Here is a 26772-nt window from a genome sequence, read left to right on the forward strand (position 1 = left end):
TTGTCTGTTACCATGGAGACATATACTAAAGTTCTGCATTTGAGTTCTAGACAAATGGACACAATCTTTATAAGCCCATATTCAATCACATAACTATGGCTCTGCCCATCTCACCTACTATTGTTTAGCTTGTAATTGGCAGCGGATGACACTAAGCTCATTAAAAAAGAATAGGGTAGGACCAATAGGAGTTGGAAGAGCTCCACAGTATCTGCCCGACTATTCATCTTTCAGATTGGCAGAGGGTTGTCCATTGGCAATACACAGCATGCAAATAGCGAACTGAGTGGCAGCGAGACTTCGGAGGAGCTGCTCGACTGTGTGGAGCTTGGATCACAGGTAAGTCAACCAGGTCAACTTATGACAATCAATGGGTCACCCATGTTTTATAAAGTTCTCTATATCCTTAACATATTGCATTTGTCACCTGGAAATTATCATTGTATTGCAATAGCCTGTAGTCTTTGGAGGAACAGGTTTTATGTCACCACGAGGCCTGGAAATTATTAAACTGTATTTATGAGTTCAACATCTAACTTTTTGTCTTCTGTATTTTACTCTACCTTCAAATCTATAATATTAAATAATAATAATTCTTTATTTATATAGTGCCTACAGATTACGCAGCGATGCACAAAGCATGCCAAAAATATAACTTGTATATATTTAGAGGTGTCAATGTCTGATTGTACAACAGTGTGTGTTTTATAAATGTATATTTTTATAAATTATTTTATTTCTATTGATCCACATTAATGATGATTACTAAGTCATGTTTAATTTTTTTTTGTAATATATTAACATTTTGTGAAGGTAGCCACAGGTAGATTTATCACCCACTTTTTATAGTCCTAGAGCCTGCCATTCTCTACCAGACAAACTGGTAACACAGCTCAGTAATTACAGCATTACTAAAGGATACTCCGGAATCCAGGGAACCATCCAAAGGGTTATTGTTCGGAGCTCCACTCAAGCAGTGAGTTTTCTCCTCATTTTCTGTAACATCTAATGGCATCTCCTGAATGTTCTGCGCTGATTTAATTAATAAGCCTGACTGAGTAATGCCTTGTGACGCCTAATCCCAACCCGATGACTATAGAAGCTTTGGGCTGGCGTCCTCTGGGCATAAACATTGTGATTACATCCATGCCTCCAAACCATAGTTTGAGATTTTAGAAGTTTCCAACAATTTTCAACGCTGACTTACTTTGCTGTTTTACTTACAAGTGTTCAACGGTGAGTATGATGTAGTGACTGGGGTAAGTGTGTGCCGGTTATTTCATTATTGGGAGACCAGCACTCAGTCTACGCTATCAGAGATCATAATGATCCATGGCAGAACAGGAAACAGATGCTTTTCCGCTTGGAGATAACATGCTTATCAGTCAGGGATATAGGGGAACATATGTTCTGCTAAATCAGGTAGACTGTGAGCTGTTTCTTCTTTATCGGTTTTTCTCGTTATGTTTTCATGTGGCTTAGACAAATATAGACTGAGTTTAAATGGGGATAATTGTTCTGTTTATCATTCCAGTATCTCTATCACATTTGTGTCCAGGTTAAATTAGGATTTAGAGAGTCCTAAAATATAAGAAAATGTGCCTGATCAGTGGTTACATTAAGTAACAAGAGCTGGTTTATCTGCATGTAGTATTCTAGATAGTATTGTGCATTTATTATAGTAGTCATTGAATCCTTTGTATGTATAGAAATATACCAGAGCCAATAAATGGGGGGCATTTATTATTGGCTTTCTGACAGTTTTTTGGGCATTTTCTTTTTCTTACTGCACCATATTTATAAAGTGTCGGCACCACAATATTGCTCCTATTGTCCCTTGCACCAAAATCTAAAATCCCAGTCTAACTTAGCGTGCCAAAAAACGGACCCTGCGCCAGAATTGATGGATGCCTTATATGTTCATAAAGTATTATCCTGTAATCAATTCTCTGTATGGTCATAATTGATCACTGAATGAAAGTGAATTTTATTTTTTTGGGGGGTAGCAACTGATGGGCTGCACTATAGAAGAAAGCAGACGTTAACAAATTGCACTGTGCATTTTGTTCATACAGAACCATGAACAAGTTTTAGGTGGAAAAAAAACAATGCTCCAAATTAAGAATGCTATCAAAATGTAATGTAAATTGAATCAATATTTGGTGTGAAAACCCATGGAGCCCAGATCTAAACAATGTATAGTCTGGAAATTAGAGACAAATGGATTTGTAGCAAATTCACAGAAGATCTGTGGTTCGGCAAAGATGTTGGGAACAACCTCAATGCTGAGTATCAGATGTATGAGTATTTAATGGGGGAAAGTTATTTTCAGGATAGAATTTGGTGGGTGGTATTGGTGGCCATGGGCTCCCTAGACTTGTGGTCCGGGCTATCGCCCAAACTGCCTTCATTATAATCCATTACTGAGCATGTTATACAGCAGGAGGAGCTGAGCTATACCACCCAATGTAGCAGCGAAAGAGACACAAAAGATGTGGCATACATGAAAATGAATTTTTTCCCCCTAAGCCATGCCTTTTTGCTCCGCTCCTTATTGTGCCTCCCAGCAGCTTCGCCTAACATTGTAATCTGCCTGATATTATGCCCCCCTGATCCTCCTCATATTAAAGCTCCCACTTATTGTGTCCCACCCAGCAAATTCCACTCTCATTGCGCCTCCAATCCAAAAATTAAGAATGCTATCAAAATGTAATGTAAATTGAATATTTGGTGTGAAAACCCATGGAGCCCAGATCTAAACGATATATAGTCTGGAAATTAGAGACAAAAGGATTTGTAGCAAATTCACAGAAGATCTGTGGTTCGGCAAAGATGTTGGGAACAACCTCAATGCTGAGTTCCAGTGTGCAAGTAAAACTCAAAGATTTGATGCAGTTTTGAAGTCAAAGGACGACCATAGCAAATATTGGTTTGATTTAGGTGTATCTTTTATTCATTCACTTAGAATTTTGTTGGTTGACAAATATAAACTTTTAACACTTATATCAATTTTTATTTTCTTACTTTTCAGCTGCCTAAAACCTTTGCACAATGCTGTAAATGTTGTGCAGATGCAATATACTCCGACAAGTTGCAATTGTATTTTCATGTTACTCCATGAACACTTTCTATGGTTTCCATCTTTGAGTATCAATTTTAAGATGCAACTGATAATTTTAGATTCATAACCAAAATTTGTTAAAAGATAGTAAACATCTGGTAACGAGTTTTATGCACTTTTTCCCACTTTATTCTCCCAGCTTCCTGCGTGAACATAGAAGAAGTGAAATGTCAGACATTGTAAGTATCAGCTAGTGCTCTGTCACTTGGGGCTCAGTGTTTTTACCATTTGTAACGTGTTATTTGCTTAACATGTATCTGCTGAGTGGTAAAAAAAAATGTCTTAGTATTCTGATGTATTAACCTTTATAGTAAGGCATTCAGATGGTGAATACATTTCCAGCTGTCTATAGAGCTCTAGTACAGAAAGCAGAGTAGAATTCTAGAAGGACTGGGGCTCATTATTAGACATATGTTTTCTTCACATATAAAATGTAGTCAGTTTGTACATATTATCCTAGCTGCAGGCAACAGGTTATACAGCAGGAGGAGCAGGGGCGGATTAAGACTGCCATGGGCCCTGCGCTGTACAAATATTATAGCCCAGAATTCACTTCCTACATATGGTACAAAAATCAAGCTTTTTGGTGAATGGAGGATGTGTCCCTTCTGCCTGATTTCAATCTGTGGTTTTAGGATCTTTTGGAGGACCTTCAAAGGTCCTGAAATGGCTCTTGTGTACATGTGTACTGAGAGCAGTAACAGATGTATGAGTATTTAATGGGGGAAAGTTCTTTTCAGGATAGAATTTGGTGGGTGGTATTGGTGGCCATGGGCTCTCTAGACTTGTGCCCCGGGCTATCGCCCAGACTGACTTCATTATAATCCATTACTGAGCATGTTATACAGCAGGAGGAGCTGAGCTATACCACCCAATGTAGCAGCGAAAGAGAAACAAAAGATGCGGCATACATGAAACTGAATTTTTTTCCCCCTAAGCCATGCCTTATTGCTCCGCTACTTATTGTGCCTCCCAGCAGCTTCGCCTAACATTGTAATCTGCCTGATGTTATGCCCCCCAGATGCCCCTCATATTAAAGCTCCCACTTAGTGTGTCCCACCCAGCAACTCCCACTCTCATTGCGCCTCCAATAGCTTCCTCTTATACCCTGCAGCTGTCACCCCTGATATTGTTACTTGCCTTCTTTCCTTGTTTTCTTATAGCAGCTCCTCTCTCCTCTCCTGTTGTTAAAGGAAATATACCAGTACAAAAAAGTAAAAAAAACACCTGTGCTCCTCTTCATCCCGAACCTGGCCCTTGTCTTCACTAATCTTTAAGCGCAAGGATCACTTGAAAAAAGAGTTATAAAAAGCAGGCCGGAGCCCAAGGACGATAATTATTCACGCCTAATAATTCGGGTCTCTCGTGTGATGTTACTCCCCTCTAGGGAGGTGCTAGAGGCATTAATAATTAGCAGACCGTAGCGTCAGACATCTCACCCTTGCGCTCCGGCCTGCTTTTTATAACTCTTTTTTAAGGTGATCCTGGCGTTTGTAGGTGTATTTTTTACTTTTTTGAGCTGGTAGATTTCCTTTTAAATATATATTTTTATTTTTCTCCACTGTAAAAAGGTAACTCAGATGACTGTTGCTGTACACTTGGTCATGGTAAGCAGCTTGAATCAGCCCTATGTGTTTTTTACTTTTAGACAGGAACATATCGCATTGTTTCAGAAGAGGAACAGTCACTCCGCGCCAAGCTCGAGCGCCTGACAACCAAGGACCATGGGCCCGTGTTTGGCAAATGTGATAAGCTTCCAGAACACACAGTGCAGAAGGTAATCATATAATACTGTATTCTATGTCATTCTATGTAATAATCAAAAATCTGATGTAAATACTTTTGTGTAAAAACTACAAAATTGCTTAAGGAATGATACCTTTATTTGCTAACCAGAAAAGTTATATTTGGTGCAAGCTTTCAGGGCACACAGGCCCCTTCTTCAGGCATGGATACAAATGAAGCATGGATACAAAAACACAATATTTGAGGGATGTTACAACAAAATAATTAGTACATATGGTGAGACTCAATTAAGATAAGCTGGGGCAATAAAACTAGAGGTTATGTTACACAGAGAAGGGTGATGGGCAGGGGGTGGGGGGCTAGGATGGCAGGGGTCTGGAGTTAGTCTCTTGTGGGGATTGAAGCGAGTCCATGTAATGGGCCATAAACCCAGGTGCAATACTGAGGCCTTGTGTCAGTGACTGGAAGGTCATCATCAGCTTGAACTCCCAGGTTTTCCTTTCTCTGTTGTCCTTAAAGTCACCTTTCAGTATTAGGACCTTTAAACACTTAAATATTGTGTTTTTCTCTCAGTGCTTCATTTGAACCCATGCCTGAAGAAGGGGCATGGATACCCTGAAAGCTTGCACCAAATATAATTTTTCAGGTTAGCCAATAAAGGTATCATTCCTTAAGCACTTTTGTAGTTTTTACACAAAAGTATTTACATCAGATTTTTGATTTTTCCTGGCTAACACGGTACGTCAACAATTTTCTCAACATACTATTCTATGTAATAATGTCCCACAGAGATGAAGCTCCAGGGCCCAATGCAAAACCTGAGATAGCCCATCCCCTGTCTCCCATAATAGTGGTGTCTTCTAATGCGGCAGAGGAGCTTTTCCACCATCTTAATCACCAAAGTGCAAATGCATCCCCTACCCCTGCTCATATATAACTACATCCCTGAAGTCAAATGTTGGTGCACATTTACTTACCCGGTCAAGTCTCGATCCAGTGGCGCATCCTCTGACGAGGATTCGGGTCTGCCGGGATTCACTAAGGTCCGTGTGCACGATATCCACCAGGGGTCGCTGCTGTGCCGAGGTCCACCGGAGTTCACCTGCCTCGTCCCAGTGCATGTAAGTGCGTGATCTTGCTACACAAATTATTATTTAAATTCCGTGTTTTTTCCGAATCCGTCGGGTTGTCCGACGGCCACGCCCCCCTGATTTATGTTGCGTGAAATCCAATGCGCCAAAATCCAATCGCGTGCGCCAAAATCCCGGGGGCAATTCGGCGCTAATCGGAAATCGTCGGGAAACCCTACGAAAGTGTGCGATTCGGACCCTTAGTAAATGAGCCCCATTGTCTGTGCCTGTAGAAACTGAAACATCATCAATAATTGTTGTTTTAAAGGGATTGTGTGTGAATGCAATTCATTCTTCTATACAATGTCAGACAAGCAGTAGACATTAGTAGGTAGTTCCTTGTCATTACATAATGGTTTTAAGGGCCACCAGAAGTAATCTGGTGTGGTCACCCTGCTCGGAGTCCCAGCAATCAGCTTTAACCTGCTTGGCAATGACAATATCAATTATTCAATTTGCTGTATGTAGTAAGGGTTAAAATCCCTTCTAAGTTCAGTTGTAGGGGAACCTTGCAGCCCCTGTTATTGTTGTGTATATATGTCTACTGTGATTGCTATATCACCCAATGTTATGTATATTGTATTGATGAAGGAGCAGCCATATAAGATCTGTGCCCAGGGCGTCAAGTTAAGAAGGGGCGTCTAAGGAGCTGGATTTTCCCCATTTATTTTTATTTGATACTTGGCCAAATTACTGCTGCAGAATGAAGTTATCATAAACTAAAGGAGAGGTGACCCATATAGTGTTTAGGAGAGAGGGGATATGGGTTGTTATAATATACAGGAACACAGGGGACTGGTAGTATATAGAAGTGTGGAGAGAGAGCCTAATGTCTATTGGAGGGTGCAGGGTGTCTCATTTTATGGAGGACTGGGAACACAAGCGGTAGTTCTACTGAAAAAGGGGGATTGGTTCATACTCTAGTTTTCTACTTTATCCTACATTAATACTGACCAAATATTATTAGAATAATATAATTATAGGAATTATGAGAATTGTCCAGTATAAATGGACCTTTAGGAGGCTTGTCCACAACCCTGTGTGAAGATGGTGGAGACACAACTGACCCTATAGAGAATAGTGGAATCAGTTTGTATCTGGAAACCCTGTAGCACATTGTAAGGATATTACCAGTTATTATCACTTTTAATCCATGTAACATACTCATAATTGTAATCTTTTATACAACATCCGATACTTTTTTAGGCTAAAGATGAATTAAATGAGACCGATGAGAAGCGAGAAGCGGCTGTAAAGGAACTCCGAGACCTTGTGCAGGAGAGAGCAAACAATGGCGATGACCTCTGCAAGACTGTAGCTGAGAAAATAGTCGGGAAGGACGATGGCTTTTTTCTGCGTTTCATTCGGGCTCGTAAATTTGATGTAAATCGAGCCTATGACCTTCTGAAAGGTAAGTTGACTATACCACCTATGGGACTTTTGTTATATCTATCGTAATATAATGATGAGACGCTGATTTGTTGGTGCAAGGAACACCCCTATCCCAACAATGCAACATACATGTTTTTGGTGAGAAAATCCCCTGTAACTGTACACATATTAGTTTTCAGAACTGTACTTTGCAGTATATGCCACATATTTGCATCCAAATAATATAACTGGAATAGCACTAACACTTATCATAGATCATTCTTGTATATTCTACTATTTAGCCTTCCAGCCATGAAATAAACTAAAACCAGAATGTAAATTAGTGAAAAAAAGGTAATTCTTGCTTTTCCGTCTTTTCCATATGTATGTATATAACCAGTAGGTGGCGCTATTAGACTAGTTTTATAGATAGTAGTGAAAGTGATGTGAGAATATTTCCTTGGCAGATAGTAAAATCATCTCATCTATCTGTTCTTAAAAGTATCATCTCTCCCTTCTCTCAAGATAAAAACATGGCTTAAATAATTTAAAAAGCCTTAATTAAGTTAACTACTGTAATATATTGTACACCCACCAGAACATTAAAATTAACTGCAGTTCCTGGGCCCGACCACTACACAGTGGATGGCACTATTCTTAATTTAATATAGATGAACTATCCAATGGAACAGGAACATGGAATTTGTTTGTCCATAATCCTGATGCCAGATTCATGCTTGTCCATCCTTTGGCCACTTTTGGTAGATACTACCCTCTGCATAATGGGAGCACCATGGGGGGAGATTCTCTAACCCCATCTTAAATCCATTACCAATGTGTCCCCTGTTACTCCAGCTTCCAACACATACAGTGCACTTACTATTTCCTGCCCCTGACCGGTGCCATACACACGATAGTGAATGTTTTATTGTGATGGCTGTATGTGGGATCATTATCCTTGTAGACTAATACTAATAGTTCTCCTCCTCGGCATGTGATCATTGTGCAGAAATGTTAAGACTTAGCAAGTGAAACAGATTACCAGGCGTGTGATCAGACTTTAGCTAATGAAGAATTCTGGACATGAATGGGACATGTATGTGGGACATATCTAGACCCAGTGGGACCCCAAAAACTGGGGCTACTCCTTCACTTTCAAGCAGCCAAAAAACAAGATGCAATCTGTGTGCAGCTCAGTGTTAAAGCTTCCAGAGCCCTCTACTGAATTACTGACGTAGTAAGGGCCCAAAGTACCACGTGCCAATTAGAATACAGACATCTCTTTATGTGCAGATGGTCTTTTAAGCCCCCTCATGCCTGGGGGCCTGGATACACCCAATACCTGCTCTCCTTCCTAATTCTAGATTAGTGATTGCACTTGCTCGCAGTTTGGTTTAGTTGTTGTTTTTACCACTTAGATTGAGATACAGAGCAGTCATTGACAGGCAGATGTCTGATGGATTGACTCCAATGTGGTACCTATCCTTGAGCCTTCAGTCATCAGGATACATCCCATTCAATACCTAGCACTTCTTATAAAGGACACAATGGGGCACATTTACTTACCCCTCCCGTCATGATCCCCGAGGTGCGTTGCCGGATGAGGATTCGGAGCTGCCATGATTCACTAAGATTATGCGTCCAATTTCCTGCATCTGTCGCTTCCCCGCTGAGGTCCGCAGATGCGCCAAAATCCGATCTCATGCGACAAAAAGCCCTTATAAATGCGGCGCAAATCCGAAATCGTCAGATATTCTGACAATAGTGCGGTCCACAGACCCTTAGTAAATGAGCCCCAATATCCCCCTACTGCAAGTGCCATCCAAATGAGCAGAAGCCCAAGATGAATTGAGATTTTCGAAACACATCTTGTTGCAGTAGAGACATGGAATTTATAGTTGGCATAATAACAGTATGTGTGTAATTACTTGAAATATAATCATCTAAGAGATTATTGGTTTTGGTAATAATGCTGGAAAATTGCAAACAGTTGGGAACTTGTTCGCTTTCCATTTAGACAATGACGTTATGCTGTTATGGGACTATTGAATACGTAATGAGAGTCAGAGACCAAAAATGTTGCGTAAAATAAGTATCAAAAATATGATTTTAATAACATTACAGCTGCGTATATCATGGTATCCCTGGTGTCGTATCCTCATGGTCACCACATTTACCAGAAATCCTACAGATACAATAATCCTGTCTAGAAAATCCCTACAGTGTGCCTTGCAGTATATTGGGTGTACATAAGGGATAACACAGACTATTATATGACTTGTATCTTTCACCTTTCAGCAGTTTGGGTCAACCTTGGCTAGTAAGAAAACCCTTCTGCAGGCACCATCTCTGATGTCTCCGAGCTGGTGACTGGAGACCAGCTGCCATGATGTCTCCCATTATCCCATATCTCTCCATTATTCTCTCTCACTCACTTAGAAATCTCATAGGACATTTTATACAAGTACCAAGCAGCATTGATGTGAATAAAGCAGTTGGGGTATCCTAGCTCTCATTCACTTCTATAACAGCTGCACCTGCATTACTTCCATCAGGTCCATATACTACGGAGATGTTTGCTTTGAGCTGTATAGATAAGTCATTATAGTTCATTAAAGTGTAGTCGCCATTTGAGATACATTTTTATAATGTGTGTGGGGGGATGTGGGGAACATTATTGTAATATACTTCATTGACAAATTCTGCTTAGTTTTAAAAATAAAAGCTCCCACCCATAGAGATACTTATTACAGTGTGTGTCCATGGAAGCTGCATGAACTAATATCTAATTTTCCTGTGTTTGGTTAAACAGCTCTGAGAAGGGAGGATTAATCGCTTCACTTTCAGCTTGTTCTTTGAAAATACTGCTCATAGCATACTACAGCCAGGGAGAGAGCATAAAACGTTGAGACGTAACACTGTAACTAAGGGGCACTTTACAAACTAAGCAGAATGTCTTAATGAAGTATATTCCATAAATGTTCACAACACTCCCCCCTACACACACAAAAAAAAATCAAAAATCATCCTGTGAATGCACCCTTAGTTGAACTATTATTCAAAGAGCCATATTTCATATAATTTATGATATCTAACTCTTCCAAGCACCTCCCCCACTTCATCTCATAATCTGTGAGTATAAGGCTATGTGGTGTATTTTAGCATGTAGACATTTTTGGAATTGTTTCACTGAATGTTCTAAATAATTGCCTGGGACTAACGTTTTTCCTGATTGCCCTATGTTCCACCAGAATGTTCTGTTCTGTTATTGATTAAGTCCTGGATAACTTCTCCTCCTGGGAGTTTACAAATGACCTGATCTCTGCCTGTTAATGACCTCCTGCCTCAATTACTATTCTGCGGCCACCTACAGAGCTCTGCCTCGTTACACACACACAACACAGGCCGAAATACTGCAAACTGCCTTGTAAACACTTAGAAGTAACACAATCCCCTGCGTGATCCCTACATTGTGCAACAAGAAAAACAGGATTAGTATTTATCACATGGACTACATAACACACGGCTTTACTACAGAGATGTCAGAAACCATATGGTGCAGATGCATTGTCATTATATTGGATGTTCTGCATTCTTCGAGGCTTAACATGACCAGAAATTTGGGCTGTTGGTTAAAGAATCTGATCATTAGTGCATTGAATAGTCTGACACATGGTGGAATCGTCAGTCCCTAAGGAAATAACACACCTTGTATGGCCAGAGGTATCTGAAGGACCTTTCACTCATTATTTCTTCTCTTTATAATGTTTTTTTACAAATTCTGCTGAAAAAAACTCATCAGTTCTGATGTCACATTCACTCTACCTGTGCCCTGGGATAGGTCCCAAATCTTTCAAATTACTTGAATCACATTCATTAAATGAAAACAAATGAGCTGAGACATTATCGAGGAATAAGAAATAATATATATTTTTTTATTGTGAACCAGAGATGAGCAGATTTCCTAAGTTTTGGGTCCTTAGGCCGCATTCACACGACCATAGGGGGGGTGTATGTACGGCCGCAGTCTTGCAGCCATCTCCCACATAGACGGCAATGGCCCCACGGAGCGATGTGGTGCCGTACAGTACCACTCAGTACAAGGGAATAAGACATGTCCTATCTTTTCCTGTGTTACAAGCCTACGTAATGCATTGCAATGGAGTGGGGAGGGATCACCCCTCCACCTCTCCATCACAGCTGATGTATGCCTGCCATGCTATAGCCATGCGGGCATCCATCAGTGTGAATGCAGTACATAACCCCCAGTACATACCACCAGTAATTGATGGCCCCCAAACCCTTCAGCAATTGATGTCCTCCCCAGCCTCCTCCACAATGGCCCTCCAGCCCCTCAACAATGGATATCCCCACCTGCAGCAATTGATGTTCCACACACCCCACAGGCTACGGATCTTTTAGCCTAGCAACGCCCCTGTTGTTAATATATATTGTCATTTTTTATCCTTCTCAGCACACATAAAAGCTTTAACAATATGAAATACTAGCTGTAGCTCCCGGTGTTTCCCAGGATAGTAAATTACTTTTCTTAGCTGTAACAAAATAGAATGGGTTAACAAAAAATATTTTATATGAATCTATAAACTGTCTCAGACTGTCACTGACACTGTCTGCCTAGGGCACTATCAGTCCAGTGACTGTTCATCTCAGGTACTTTCAGTCCAGTGGCTGTTCGTCTCGGGTACTTTCAGTCCAGTGATTGTCCGTCTCGAGCACTCTAAGTCCAGTGACTGTCTGTCCCGGGAACTCAAAGTCCAGTGGCTGTCAGTTTTGGAAAACTCTTAGTCCAGTGGCTGTCTGTCTCGGGCACTCTCAGTCCAGTGGCTGTCTGTCTCGAGCACTCTCAGTCCAGTGGCTGTCTGTCTCGGACACTCTCAGTCCAGTGGCTGTCTGTCTCGAGCACTCTCAGTCCAGTGACTGTCTGTCTCGGACACTCTCAGTCCAGTGACTCTCTCTGTTTCTGACACTTTGGGGGATATTTATCATACGCTGGTGCTTGTGCGCCAGCGTATGATAGCCCCGCCGCTGCAAATTCGCAGCCCGATAAATGAAGAGGCTTTCGCCTCTTCATGTATCAGGCTGCCAGCAGCGCAGCGTTTATCTTACGCCACGTGATACGTGATGCGCACCCGCATACGTGTAAAAGTTGCCGGCAGCAGCGAGTGCGCAGGCGCGGGGACAGTAACGTCATGCGCCGGCCCACTCCCGTCCGGCCGCGCCCCCCCTTCACGTCCCACTGGCGTGAAGGTGGCGGATTGGGGAGAATAATCGCAAAAGCTGGCAATAAGCTAGCATTTGCGATTATTTCAGGGCCTCTGCGCCACTGGCGGTGCGCAGAGGTCCTGATAAATATGCCCCTTTGTCACTTTGTCTATGGAGAGATTTATCAGTGAGGTAAGATGGATAGGGATACAGAGATAAGGGGAGATTTATCAGAAACGTCTGAGGTAAAACTGTTCCAGTTGCCGATGGAAACCAATCAGAGCTCAGCTGCAATTTTATAAACAGATGTGCAAAAATGAAACTTGAGCGCTGATTGGTTGCCATGGGCAACTAGAAATATTCTGACTTTCAGACAGCTTGATAAATCTGCCCCAATACCTTATACTTACACATTTTCTAAAGTGTCTCATGCTAGATGATAATCCTAGTGTAATTTAAGTCTCTCTAATTGTACGTAGCACCTCCTATTAGTAGTCTGCCAGGTTTTTTTGGTCCAATGCCCCTCATAGTGATGGCACAATATTTTTAACCAAAATATCCCCTCTGGTGCACTAGTCGCAGAAGTGTTCAAAAACTGTCTGAAACCTTTTGATAAATGTGGTACAAGATGTATTTTTAGATGTTTAATTCCACAAATTCTTCCCTCGGACACTTATTTGCAGGATTCTCCAGGCTTATTGCTTCTCCTTGTAGGACTGTTGTCACTTTGTCAGGATGAATACTGTCCTGCAGATTATGTCTTGAAGTTATAACCTGTGAAGTGTAAAAAGCTGAGAGGTTATTCTCAATAGAAGAAGGGAAATGGAACTTACTGATGGAGGAAATAGGTTGATTTCCCAGTAGGGATTATGATAGGGAGAGTGGAGTGAGAGACAGTTTCCCTTTTATCAAGCCTTCATTTCCTCACATGTGGAATGGGTTATACTACAGATTAAGTCCATAAACGTCCTCTCTAGTAGAAAGACCCTGCACACAATGGGAGTGAAGAACGTGTGCAGCCATCCCATGGGCGATTTGATTGAATTTCTTGTCTTGTAAAAGATCCTTTTATACAGAATTTAAATATTTTATGACCATTTTTCTCCAAAACTCACTACTGTGAAGTTTTGTGTTCTTTCACAGTAATGGTTAATAGTATGTAGATAACTATTCATGGTTCCTATAGATGGTACACTATGTGTGGTCACATTTGGTAATGTCAATTGCCACAGAAACTCTTCTCTTCTATACTACTCTCTCTAGAAAATGTTTTGTTTTGTTGATGAACAAGGTGATTTCTAAGTTATCCAGCAAGGTATTCTATGTATTGCATAAATTTGGGGCTACCAAAGAGGGACATAGGGCTTAGCTGACCCTCTGTATGTCTACAATTTCAGATACCAGTGAGGCAGCATACAGCTATATACATAGCATATATTTTGGGCAATAGGATGCTCCTTTCTATAAGACACATCCCCAATTTAGTCTTCCAAAAAAGGAAAAATATATTTTACACCAATTAAAATATCCCTGTTGGTCGCCCAGCACACACAGCTTTGCTACAATCATACATTTACACACACAGCTCTGCTTTATCCATACATTTGCACACACAGCCCTGCTTCATCCATACATTTACACACACAGCTCTGCTACATTCATACATTTACAAACACAGCCCTGCTACATCCATACATTTACACACACAGCTCTGCTAAATTCACACATTTACATACACAGCTCTGCTACAACCATACATTTACACACACAGCCCTGCTACGTCCATTCATTCACACACACACAGCTTTGCAATACACATACACAAACAGAAAAAGTAAAACACTCATCACTGCTATACATACATGCATAGGAACACACTGGCCACTGCTATAGATCGCGGGTGTTTATACATTCTTCGGTCAGGAGATCCTGGCAGTGCTGGATCTTCCTGACATTCGGACTATAAGGCGCAAGTTCTTTTTAGCAAGATTTTTTCTTGCTAAAATCTGGATGATGCCACCACACTAGGTCATGAAAGAAACATAATCCGGAAGTTGCTCAGCTGCTTGACCACATACTGCTCATGGTTTATTCCTGACATCAGGTTCACGGTTTCCCCCGGTTTCCTCCCACACTCCAAAACATACTGGTAGGTTTAGATTGTGAGCCTCATTGGGGACAGGGACTGATTTGGTAAAGACTGTGTAGCGCTGCGTAATGTGTGTGCACTATATAAATAAAGGAATTATTATTATTAATTACATTATGTGAATGTATTAACCAAATCTCGCTGTATGTGACGTGATAAATATTATATAATCACATATAATAATATAATTCTATTCTGTTCTGTTCTATTATGTGCTACATATTTTTAGGTTTTATTATGTGCTATTTATCTTTATGTACTATGTATTTCAACTAGATACAATAAACACACATTAATATGCAACACTGAAGAATTACTTTGAAAAGTTCATTCCCCAAATGAAAGATAAGATACAAATGTAATCATGAAAGTATTTAACGTTTGATGTCGGGGCCCCATTAGAATAACGATTTTCTGAATTGCTTCTTTTAAAAAGTGAAACAATTTTTCAAAATCTCCATCTTAGCGGTCGGATGCCCAAAGGAGCCGTTATTATGAGCAAAACTTATAAACTAGACATAATAAACCAGAAACACATCCAGCAAAGGGGAATGAATATAAAGCTGTACTGTACAAGTGGCAGTGGCGAGACACAGTCACTTTGTAGAGAGTGTGAGCAGAGGGCCTAAGGGAGGGGAATAGTCTCCCCTTTAGAGACCTAAGGACCCAGAGCTTCCCTTACTAACCAAACACACTACAGAAAAGGAGGCATTGACCGACTTCACAGGGATTTCCTCATTCAGAAATCATTTCCTCTGATCGGCAATTACTATTAACCCTTCAGGTACCTGGGATAGCAGGGTCAGGGTATAATTCCTCATGCAACATGCTATAACACAAATCTGATGTCTCTTGGTTCATCTTTTATTACTTATTCTTCCCTAATATGTATATACAGGCGGTCCCCTACTTAAAGGAAATCTACCACTTAAAAGTGGTAGTTCTAAGCCACAGATACATGGCAGCAGCTCAGGGTGAGCTGGTGCCAGAGCATATTTTCATTAGTAAAATAAACCCCCTATCGCTGATTTATAGTTTATATTAAAATTTGTTCCGGCGCACCGCAGTACGGCACGGTGCACCATGCGCGCAGCCGTGTGTGCGGCGGATTCTGAAGTGCCGGAGAGCCGGTGATGTCACCGAGCTCTCGGGCACACTCACGCCTGCGCAACTTTGCACGTCCTGTTTACCCTACTATATTGTCTATGTATATGTCCTTGTCTTTTTATGGATATACTAATTGAATAAAGTTGGAAGTTTTACTGGGTTTTATTGGTGCAGAGATTGTTTTTTAAAACCATTTTTTCCTTTTTTTCTTAGTCCTATGGGACATGAAAAAGAATTCATCCAATTGCTTGTTCATTATAATACCTTGCAATACTGATGCAGATGCATTGGCTGACACAGTGCCTGTAAGATCCAGTCTGTGTGACAGGATCTTACAGGCAATGACTATGGACAGCCCAAGCATCCTGATCAGACCCCAGGATTGCCATAACAATGATCCTTGCCCAAGAAAGTGGAGCTGGGGCAATTGCTGGGAAAGAATCCCCCTGAAGGCATTTAAATTCAGTGGTCACGCTGATCAGGTTAAACACCTGCAATCAGAATTATCTCTGACCACAGGTGTTACTCAGGGTTGTTATTTGTTAGTTGCAGCTGACACCCTGTGCTTCCTGAAGCCAGATCAGCGATGTATATAGCCGTTACTGAGCGTTATCTAGCAGAGCTCAGTGAAGGATATATCTGTCGCGGAGCAGAAGAGATAATAAAACGAAAGGCATGTACTGTATTTGTAATGTGCATGTTTTATACCCAACAAAAACTATATATATATATATATATATATATATATATATATATATATATATATATACAACTCTATCTAAAGCAGTTTGCCTCTCCTTACACATTTCCTATACTGTATTATCAGATGAAGGGGGCTCAAGTAAACATAAACCACTTATTACAGACTTTGCCTCAAATCTTTGCAACCTTTTCCTAAAATGCATCCATAATCTTTCCAACAGGTTATGTAAATTTCCGACAGCAATACCCTGAGCTGTTTGAGAACCTGACACCAGAGGCGGTAAGAAGCACCATAGAGGCTGGATACCCTGGGATATTAACCAGCAGAGACAAGAATGGCAGAGTCATCCTACTTTTCAACATTGAGAACTGGGATTACGAGGAGATCACATTTGACGAGGTTGGTGGTTTTGTGTGATTTTCTGTGTAAATGGATGCCAATAGGCAAATTAAAATCTTAGTTGGAGTTAGTAAAGCGCTACGGGAAACTTGGGAAAATATTTTGAAGGATATTATTGCTACTGACATTGTGTTATAGATCCTCCGAGCATACTGCATTATTCTGGAGGACCTTTTGAAGAATGAGGAGACCCAGATCAATGGCTTCTGTATTATAGAAAACTTCAAAGGATTCACAATGCAACAGGCATCTGGCATTAAACCATATGAACTGAAAAAAATGGTGGACATGTTACAGGTAATATTAATCAAATAAATGTTATGAAAATGTCTACGGCTATTGAACAAAAACAACCCATTGAGAAGTCCACCAAAAAAGTTATTGCTCCATTCCCGAGCATGGGAGTAGTTGTAGTCTTGCAAGATTTCTTGTTTCTAATATATACACATCACGTGGGTAGGTGATTCTTGCATCCATCACCTAATTTCATTGGATGGGTGCCAATGATTTCTTGTTACCCACAATTTGCAACTACAGGCGGTCCCCTACTTAAGGACACCCAACTTACAGACGACCCATAGTTACAGACAGACCCCTCTGCCCCCTCTGACCCCTGGTGAAGCTTTCTGGATGCTTTACTATAGTCCCAGACTGCAATAATCAGCTGTAAGGTGTCTGTAATGAAGCTTTATTGATAATCCTTGGTCCCATTACAGCAAAAAATGTTTAAACTCCACTTGTCACTGGGGCCAAAATTTATTTTACAATTATAAAATATACAGTTTCGACTTACATAAGAATTCAACTTAAGAACAAACCTCTGGACCCTATCTTGTACGTAACCCGGGGACTGCCTGTACCAAGAATTGTAGTATCTCCTGTTATCAGTCCTATCCTGTCCGCTAAACTGCCCAGTTCACTGCTCACGTCCGCTTTCAGTACAGGCAAACTGCAGGCCATAGAAATCTATGGAGTCAACCCCAGTAAGAGTGAAGCAGACACGTGCACATGCTGCATCCGAAAACTGTAAGAATTAAGAAGCTTTATAGTAGATTTAGCAAAACAGCATTAAGAGATATCTTAGACTACATGCAGATATAGACTTACAGACAACCCCTAGTTACAAACGGACCTCTGGATGTTGGTAATTTACTGTACTTTAGACCTAGGCTACAATAATCAGCTGTAACAGTTCTCACAGGTGTCTGTAATTAAATGGGTACTCTCGTCTGGGCATTCACATCCAGGTTCATTAATCTGCCATATATTAACATTTCTTCAATTAGATGTCATTAAAAAAAATTTACCTGTGTGAAGATAATTTCTCCTAAACGTTGTAATATGGTCCCTTAGAAACAAGACTGTCTCCCTGGATACGACCACCTCTGCTGGAATTATTGCACAAAGAAACAAAAAGTTTTTGTATATGAAATTTCCTGGAGTTACTGCAGGTCCCACAGCCGTCCTGTGGTAATGATCGCTGAATCCAGGAGGTCAGACAGGGCTCAATAGCTCATGTCTGGCCACTGCTGCCAAAATGTGAGGTGGTCATATCCAAGAAAGCTATCTCGTTTCTAAGGGACAACATGACTACATTTATGAGAAATTATCTTCACACAGGAACATTTTTTTTAATAATATCCAATTGAAGAAATGTTTATATATGGAAAATGAATTTAATTAAATTTAAATGCCCAGATGGGAATACCCCTTTCAGCTTCATTGCTTCAATCCTGGTTCTTATGACAACCCAACATATTTAAAATCCAATTGTCACAGAGACCAAAAAAATTTTGGCTGGGGTTACAATTATAAAATATACAGTTTCGACTTACATACAAATTCAACTTAAGAACAAACCTACAGAACCTAACTTGTTCGTAAACCAGGGACTGCCTGTACTACAAGTTTTCATATATTAAACTAAATTATCATTACAGCCATTTTAATGGCTGCTTTGGTCATCAGGGATGCTGTCTTAAAGTCACAGACATGTCCTCCTCCATTGGCTGCACACACCTGATCCGGCGTACGGAAATATTTTAGTAATGCTTGTGGGGGGAAAAAGAAAGTATCTTATGCGCCGAACAACAACATCCATCACCTCATGTAACACATACTACAGTAATTTCTACACGTGATGCACTTTGATTTGGGACTAATCTGATAATCTGTGTCTTTTACTTCCAGGACTCTTTTCCAGCAAGATTTAAGGCTGTTCACTTCATACATCAGCCATGGTACTTCACCACCACTTACAATGTTGTCAAACCTTTTCTGAAGAGCAAACTCCTGGAAAGGGTATGTGTTGTAATATACAGATTCAGATTTCCTTTTACGTAGTTTTATAGTTGAAAAACACTATAGTTATATATTGTGACACATAAGCTCCCTCGGTCACATAATGTGTACTATTGTAAGATAGGGCTTGTGGTTAGCCAGTCCAGGTTAGACGATTATAGTGACTTACGCAATCAGTCTTGGAGCCTATGGCAAACATTAGCCACCATTTATCTCATTATTTTGACTTGGATCCATGTTAGTTTTCCTGACCAGAACACACCGGCCCCCTTTCTTTGTTTTTATCCGATGAAGGCAAGACACGTTACACTTTGGGTGTTTTTGTAATTAAAGGGGTATTCCAGGAATCAGCATAATTCATATACAAATGGGCACTCAAAATATAAGCTAATATGTAATTAGTTGTTATTTAAAATTTTGCTCCCCTTAGCAGAAAATGCTGGTGACATAGACTGTGATGGAGAATTAAAATGCTACTGGCTCTTTAATCAGTCCGTTAATTTCCTCCGCGCGGTCCGTCGCAGAAAAGAAGATGGCCGCTGGTCACATGTCCACATCACATGTCCTTTACCTGTCTGGGCAGGTCATGTGATCACCACTAGTTTGGCTGTAGTCGGTTGGTTGCAGAGCATCCAGTATGGTCAGTGTTGTGGTGATGGCAGTTACGCATCATTACTATGGTAACAGAGCAAGAAAGTCTGTTATATCATCACTGTTAGCAGAGCCTGAGAGGGAGGAGGAGTTACTGAGAACTAAAGGATCATGGAACTTGTAGTTTCTAGTGGCGGCCATCTTAGTGATAACTCCACCTACTTTAGAGAGGCCATAAATTTTGTAAATCATATTATTTTAGCTCTGTTTTGTGACTAATGACATTGAGTATTGTTGTATTAATTTATTTATATCCTCAAGGATTTTTGTGTCAGACGTTCATATTCCCAGAATACCCCTTTAATCTTTTTAATGCAACTGTGAATAGAAGTTCTATTTTAATACTCACAGCCGTACCTCTTTAGGATTACTCAGTGAATTAGTTTTATAGTTGTCGAGGTTGAAAAATACACAGTGTTGATCCAGAGGAAGTCAAAGAGCAAAGTCAAGAGCATGTTCACTTTAGGATTTACTTATGTGCTGGTTGATCTGGAGTATTTCCTTGAGTAACTGAGTATTTGTGTTATGATCACGATGTCCTGTTCGTTGCTAAACATGTGGCATCAGGCAAATGGATGGCTTTTCAATAATCATAACATTAAAGTTGTTTTCTTTGGAACATGATTTTTCTACTAGGTTTTTGTACATGGGGAGGACCTCGAGACTTTCTATAAGGAAATTGATGCTGACATCCTGCCGGCTGACTTTGGAGGAAACTTGCCAAAATATGATGGACGAATAATTGCAGAGAAGCTTTTTGGGCCCAGAAATGAATCTGAGGACACAGCTCTTTAGAGAAAATCATAATTTTACTATGTGTATCTAAATATTAGTACAGATGCTGAAAATCTATTACGTGTCTCCTAGTGATTGTTAGTGATTATAAAAACTCAAATAAACACTACAAAACGACAACGCACATATGGTATATGAGAGATCCATGTAACTATTGTATTGAACTATACATTCTATATATTGTACATTCCTTACCTTACATTTAAAGGGCTCTTAGAATTTAAGATCAATAAAGAGGACAGTTAGGAATAAACATCAGAACCATGACCAGCAGGGGTCCTATCCTATCTCCCTATGGAATATAAAAAAATACCCATTTACAGCTATAAATGTGCATAAAGTGAATCTCAACCCTGCAGTAAAACATTAGCTATATTGAACATGCGTAGCATAGCATACTTACCTGGTGCACACTGTATTTTAACCTTATAAGTGAGGGGGTCTTCAAGGCGTAGCCAGGCAAGATAAACAAAAATTAGCCTCCAGTTTGTTAGTAATATTTTCTGATGGGAGAACATGTAGTACATTTAAAGCTTAAGTTCTAGGAAAATATTTTCTGTGCTTCAGAAAGACAGGGAGTTGTAGGGTTGGTGGTGCAGATAAGGATCAAAGAAGGGGTTTTTGGGTTGGTGGCAGGGCAGGCGGTGCATGTGCATCATAAGAAGGAAGGAGAGTGGCAGGACAGGTGGTGCATGTGCATCAGAGAAAGGCAGGGGAGTGATAGGACAGGTGGCGCATGTGCATCATAAGAAGGAAGGGTAGTGGCAGGACAAGTGGTGCATGTGCATCAGAGAAAGGCAGGGGAGTGACAGGACAGGTGGTGCATGTGCATCAGAGGAAGGAAGGGAAGTGGCAGGACAGGCGGTGCATGTGCATCAGAGGAAGGAGGGGGATTGGCAGGACAGGTGGTGCATGTGCATCAGAGGAAGGAAAGGGAGTGGCAGGACAGGCGGTGCATGTGCATCAGAGGAAGGAAGGGAAGTGGCAGGACAGGTGCATGTGCATAAAAGGGAGGAGTGCAGAACAGGCGGTGCATGTGCATCGGAGGGAGGAGTGGTAGGACAGGCGCTGCATGTGTATCATAGGAAGAGGGGAGTGTCAGAACAGGCGGTGCATGTTCATCAGAGGAAGGAGGGGGATTGGCAGGACAGGCGGTGCATGTGCATCATAAAAAGGAAGGGGAGTGGCAGGACAGGTGGTGCATGTGCATCAGAGGAAGGAAGGGGAGTGGCAGGACAGGTGGTGCATGTGCATCAGAGGAAGGAGGGGGAGTGGCAGAATTTGCAGTGCATGTCCATCAAAGGAAGGAAGGGGAGTGGAAGAATAGGTTGTGCATGTCCATCAGAGGAAGGAGGGGGAATGGCAGGACAGGTGGTGCATGTGCATCAGAGGAAGGCATTGGAGTGTAAGGACAGGCAGAGCATGCACATCATACTAAGGAGGGGGAGTGGCAGAACAGGTGCTGTATGTGCATCAGAGTAAGGAGGGGGAGTGGCAGGACAGGCGGTGCATGTGCATCAGAGAAAGGAGGTGGATTGTCAGAACAGGCTGTGCATCTGAGGAAGGAGGGGGTGTGCCAAGACAGGCGGTGCATGTGCATCTGAGGAAGGAATGGGAGTGCCTGGATAGGTGGTGCATGTGCATCAGAGGAAGGAGGGAGAGTGTCAGAACAGGCGTTGCATCTGAGGAAGGAGGGGGTGTGCCAGGACAGGCGGTGCATGTGCATCAGAAGAAGGAGGGGGAATGGCAGGCCCTGTGTTGCATGTGCATGAGAAGAATGGGGAGGAGTGGCAGAACAGGCAGTGCATGTGTATCAGAGGAAGGAGAAGAAGTGGTAGGACTGTCGGTGCATGTGCACTCGGTGTTTGGTGCCATTGATGTATTTCCAATTAACCGCACTGCCTTAGTAGAGATGTAGACAGAGGAATAACAAAGCAAACACTGTATATCCTTCCCCATCCAGAAAAATCACAGCTAAGACTCTGGTGCTGACAATTATTACCTTCGACTAAAGAGCAGATTTAATGAGCTCCAGCTATCGTCATATCAAAGTCTTTGGAGTGTGTTTATTGCTCGTCTGAGACAGTAGATAAATCACTTGGCCGGTGAAATGACTGGTGCTATAAGCAAAAGGTTTGCAGAGGTTCAGCAGTCATCTGTTTCGCATAAAGTAATCTCAAGGCCAGACATAGCATATAATGGGTTCAATCTCATAGCCCAGCTTGTAATCTTAATGGCTTCCATCCATAGTGTGGCAGATACCGGGTTCTGGTTATCATTTACAATACTAGTATAATTTACAGTGATAGTAAGTGATGGCAGTTTTCTAAGATGGATGATAGTGTTTGTACAAAATAAAGCGAGCCAATCAGGCACTTGGTCTGCAGTTCACATAGACAAGTGCTTACATCAGCCTTCACTACAAGTATGTGTCTTACACTTCTGATCATTAACCATGCCCTAATGATGTCATCCAGCTCTGAAGTAGTTCAATTATTCAACAATTCGATATTCATAGTGAGGTCCAGGATGAGGAGAAAAGACAAAATTTTCCACAAAATCTTAAGTATGTTTTGTATGGGCTCATTCATGAAATAAAGATTTTCAAGTACTGTATGTATTGCCTTTTTGTCTGTTTTATTGCTGGAGGTCTAAGGTGGAAAGTTCGAAAAAAGTCCTAAAGAATGAGCAACTAAAGTTGAGGGACTGGACTGAATAATTGATGTATTACATATCGCATTGCAGTGTAATGGTGACAGCTGGACAAGCCTACCCACCCACAAAGTGTAGAACTATGGAAACATTTTGACAGACACTTCATGCACTGAAGTATCACAGTAGTTAAGGTTAAAAAAGATGTCAGTCTGTCAAGTTCCATCCATTATACTCCAGTATTGATCCAGAGGAAGGCAAAAAAAAGACTGATACCAATTGGCCTACAGTAGAGAATGATATTAGCCATCACAACATCTTGCAGTAGAGAGTCCAAAGTCTCACTGCTTCTACAGTATAGATTCTCTGTCTATGATGATGGTAGTACCGCATCTCCTCTAGGTGCATAGGATGCCCCCTGTCTATGATGGTAGAACCTCCTCTCCTCTAGATGTAGAAGATGTCAGCTGTCAATGATGATGGTAGAACTGCCTCTCCTCTAGATGTAGAGTATGTCCCCTGTCTATGGTGTTGGTAGAACCACCTCTCCTCTAGGTGTAGGGGATGTCCCCTGTCTATGGGGACAATGGGCATCTATGCCTCTAATCTATGCCTCTCTGTAGAGGATGCCCCCTGTCTTTGGTGATGGTAGAACCAACTCTATTCTAGGTGTAGAAGTTTCCCCATCTATGGTGATGGTAGAAACGCCTCTCCTCTAGGTGTAGAGGATGCCCCCTGTCTATGGTAATGGTAGAACTGCCTCTCCTTTAGGTGTAGAGGATGCCTCGTATCTATGATGATGGTAGAAACACCTCTCCTCTAGGTGTTGAGGATGCCCCTGATCTATGATGATGGTAGAACCACCTCTTCTCTGGGCATAGAAGATTCCCTTGTCTATGGTGATGTTAGAACCGCTTCTCTAGGTGTAGAGGATGCCCCCTGTCTATGGCAATAGTAGAACCACCTTTCCACTAGTTATAGAGGATGCCCCCGTCTTTGGTGATGGTAGAACCACCTCTCCTCTAGGTGTAGAAGATTCCCGGTCTATGGTGATGGTAGAATCGGCTCTCCTCTAGTCGTAGAAGATTCCCCTTATGGCAATAGTAGAACTGCCTCTCCTTTAGGTGTAGAGGATGCCCCCAGTCTATTATGAAAGTAAAACTGCCTCTCCTCTAGATGAAGAGGATTCCCTAGGATGGTAGAACCTCATCTCCCCTAGGTGTAGAGGATGCCTATAGTCTATGGCAATGGCAGAACCACCTGTCTTCTAGTTGTAGAGGATGGCCCTGGTCTATAACAATGGTAGAACCGCTTCTTCCCTAGGCATAGATTTCCCTCTTTCTATGGCAATGATAGAACCACCTCTCCTCTGGATGTAGAGAATACCCCCTGTCCATGACATTGGTAGAACTGCCTCTCTTCTAAGTGTGGAGGATGCCCCCTGTCTATGGTGATGGTAAAACCTCCTCTCCTCTAGATGTAGAGGATGCCCCCTATCTATGGTGATGGTAAAACCTCCTCTCCTCTAGGTGTAGAGGATGCCCCCTGTTTATGGTGATGGTAGAACCTCCTCTCGGTGTAGAGGATGCCCCCTGTTTATGGTGATGGTAGAACCTCCTCTCCTCTAGGTGTAGAGGATACCCCCTGTCTATGGTGATGGTAGAACCTCCTCTCCTCTAGGTGTAGAGGATGCCCCTGTCTATGGTGATGGTAGAACCACCTCTCCTCTAGGTGTAGAGGATACCCCCTGTCTATGGTGATGGTAGAACCTCCTCTCCTCTAGGTGTAGGAGATGAACCCTGTCTATAGTGATGGTAGAACCTCCTCTCCTCTAGGTGTAGAGGATGCTCCCTGACTATGGTTATAGTAGAACCTCCTCTAGGTGTAGATGATGCCCCCTGTTTATGGTGATGGTAGAACCTCCTCTTCTCTAGGTGTAGAGGATACCCCCTGTCTATGGTGATGGTAGAATCTCCTCTCCTCTAGGTGTAGATGATGCCCCTGTCTATGGTGATGGTAGAACCACCTCTCCTCTAGGTGTAGAAGATACCCCCTGTCTATGGTGATGGTAGAATCTCCTCTCCTCTAGGTGTAGAGGATGCCCCTGTCTATGGTGATGGTAGAACTGCCTCTCCTCTAGGTGTAGAGGATGCCCCTGTCTATGGTGATGGTAGAACCGCCTCTCCTCTAGGTGTAGAGGATGTTCCCTGTCTATGGTGATGGTAGAACCTCCCCTCCTCTAGGTGTAGAGGATGTCCCCTGTCTTTGGTGATGGTAAAACCACCTCTCCTTTAGGTGTAGAGGATGCCCCCTGTCTATGGTGATGGTAGAACCTTCTTCTCTAGGTGTAGAGAGCGCACCCTGTCTATGGTGATGGTAGAACCGCCTCTCCTCTAGGTGTAGAGGATGTCCCCTGTCTATGGTGATGGTAGAACCTCCCCTCCTCTAGGTGTAGAGGATGTCCCCTGTCTTTGGTGATGGTAGAACCACCTCTCCTTTAGGTGTAGAGGATGCCCCCTGTCTATGGTGATGGTAGAACCTTCTTCTCTAGGTGTAGAGAGCGCACCCTGTCTATGGTGATGGTAGAACCGCCTCTCCTCTAGGTGTAGAGGATGTCCCCTGTCTATGGTGATGGTAGAACCTCCCCTCCTCTAGGTGTAGAGGATGCCCCTGTCTATGGTGATGGTAGAACCGCCTCTCCTCTAGGTGTAGAGGATGCCCCTGTCTATGGTGATGGTAGAACCGTCTCTTCTTTAGGCGTAGAGAATTCCTACTATGTACTGTTTTTCACTGCTTTTATTGTGACAGTTCTACTTCAACTGAAACCCAACTAGCTGTCCCCCATACACATTAGGTGATCAACAAACACTGATTGATTACTCTTTTAACTTTGCCATGTGCTAAGTAACCATCAATCCTTTGTATTTGTCAAAGATCACTTGAGGTTAGAATCTAAGAGGAAAAATTAGGGTGTCTGTCCAATCTCTTTGCTACATAATGTGTACAGGATTTAGTGGAATAATGTTTTTATAGGTTTTAAGAAAAGAAGTCTATATTACACATATCTAGAATCCTATTGTGCGAAGTAGGAATATACATTGGCAGTAAAGCTGAAACATATTTTCCTAGAGAACTTTTGACACTTGAACTTTAAGCTGAAACCAGTAAAGTGGCCGCCTATTTCCAGGTGTTTTAGTTTCTTTTAGAAAACATTAGATATTATACAGACACATTGTACAGTTGCTTTAGATTATGGACATATGGAGAAAATAATAAAGGTTAAATAAGACAACGTGCTGGGGGATGGAGCACAACGTCTTATCATGTCTGTGATGGAGCGCTCATATATATTGCTGGATGCCTTTAGGTTATGAGAAGGCAAGGAGAAAGACATAAAGTAATAAGTACAGTGATGGGAATTCTG

The 26772-nt window shown here is 41.7% G+C and overlaps 1 protein-coding gene across 4 annotated transcripts; it reads left to right on the forward strand.

Moving 5' to 3' along the window:
* The first annotated feature begins 233 nt into the window (after nt 1–233).
* RLBP1 (retinaldehyde binding protein 1) lies at nt 234–23312 on the forward strand. Of its 4 annotated transcripts, XR_011855032.1 has the most exons (9): nt 1081–1236; nt 3261–3300; nt 4770–4898; nt 7204–7408; nt 16771–16949; nt 17088–17246; nt 19140–19250; nt 20538–21648; nt 21690–23312. XR_011855032.1 is itself a non-coding variant. In XM_072148501.1 (8 exons), exons 2-8 carry the CDS (start codon nt 3289–3291, stop codon nt 20694–20696), a joined length of 954 nt encoding a protein of 317 aa, XP_072004602.1. In that variant the 5' UTR covers nt 234–339; nt 3261–3288; the 3' UTR covers nt 20697–23312. The 4 variants fall into 4 exon arrangements, 3 of the variants coding, with proteins under 3 accessions (XP_072004602.1, XP_072004603.1, XP_072004601.1); XM_072148501.1 differs by lacking the exon at nt 1081–1236 and adding an exon at nt 234–339 and having other exon boundaries at nt 20538–23312; XM_072148502.1 differs by lacking the exon at nt 1081–1236 and adding an exon at nt 872–976 and having other exon boundaries at nt 20538–23312.
* Nucleotides 23313–26772: the final 3460 nt, after the last annotated feature.

Source organism: Engystomops pustulosus, chromosome 4 (genome assembly GCF_040894005.1).
Source record: "Engystomops pustulosus chromosome 4, aEngPut4.maternal, whole genome shotgun sequence".
Taxonomy (NCBI): domain Eukaryota; kingdom Metazoa; phylum Chordata; class Amphibia; order Anura; family Leptodactylidae; genus Engystomops; species Engystomops pustulosus.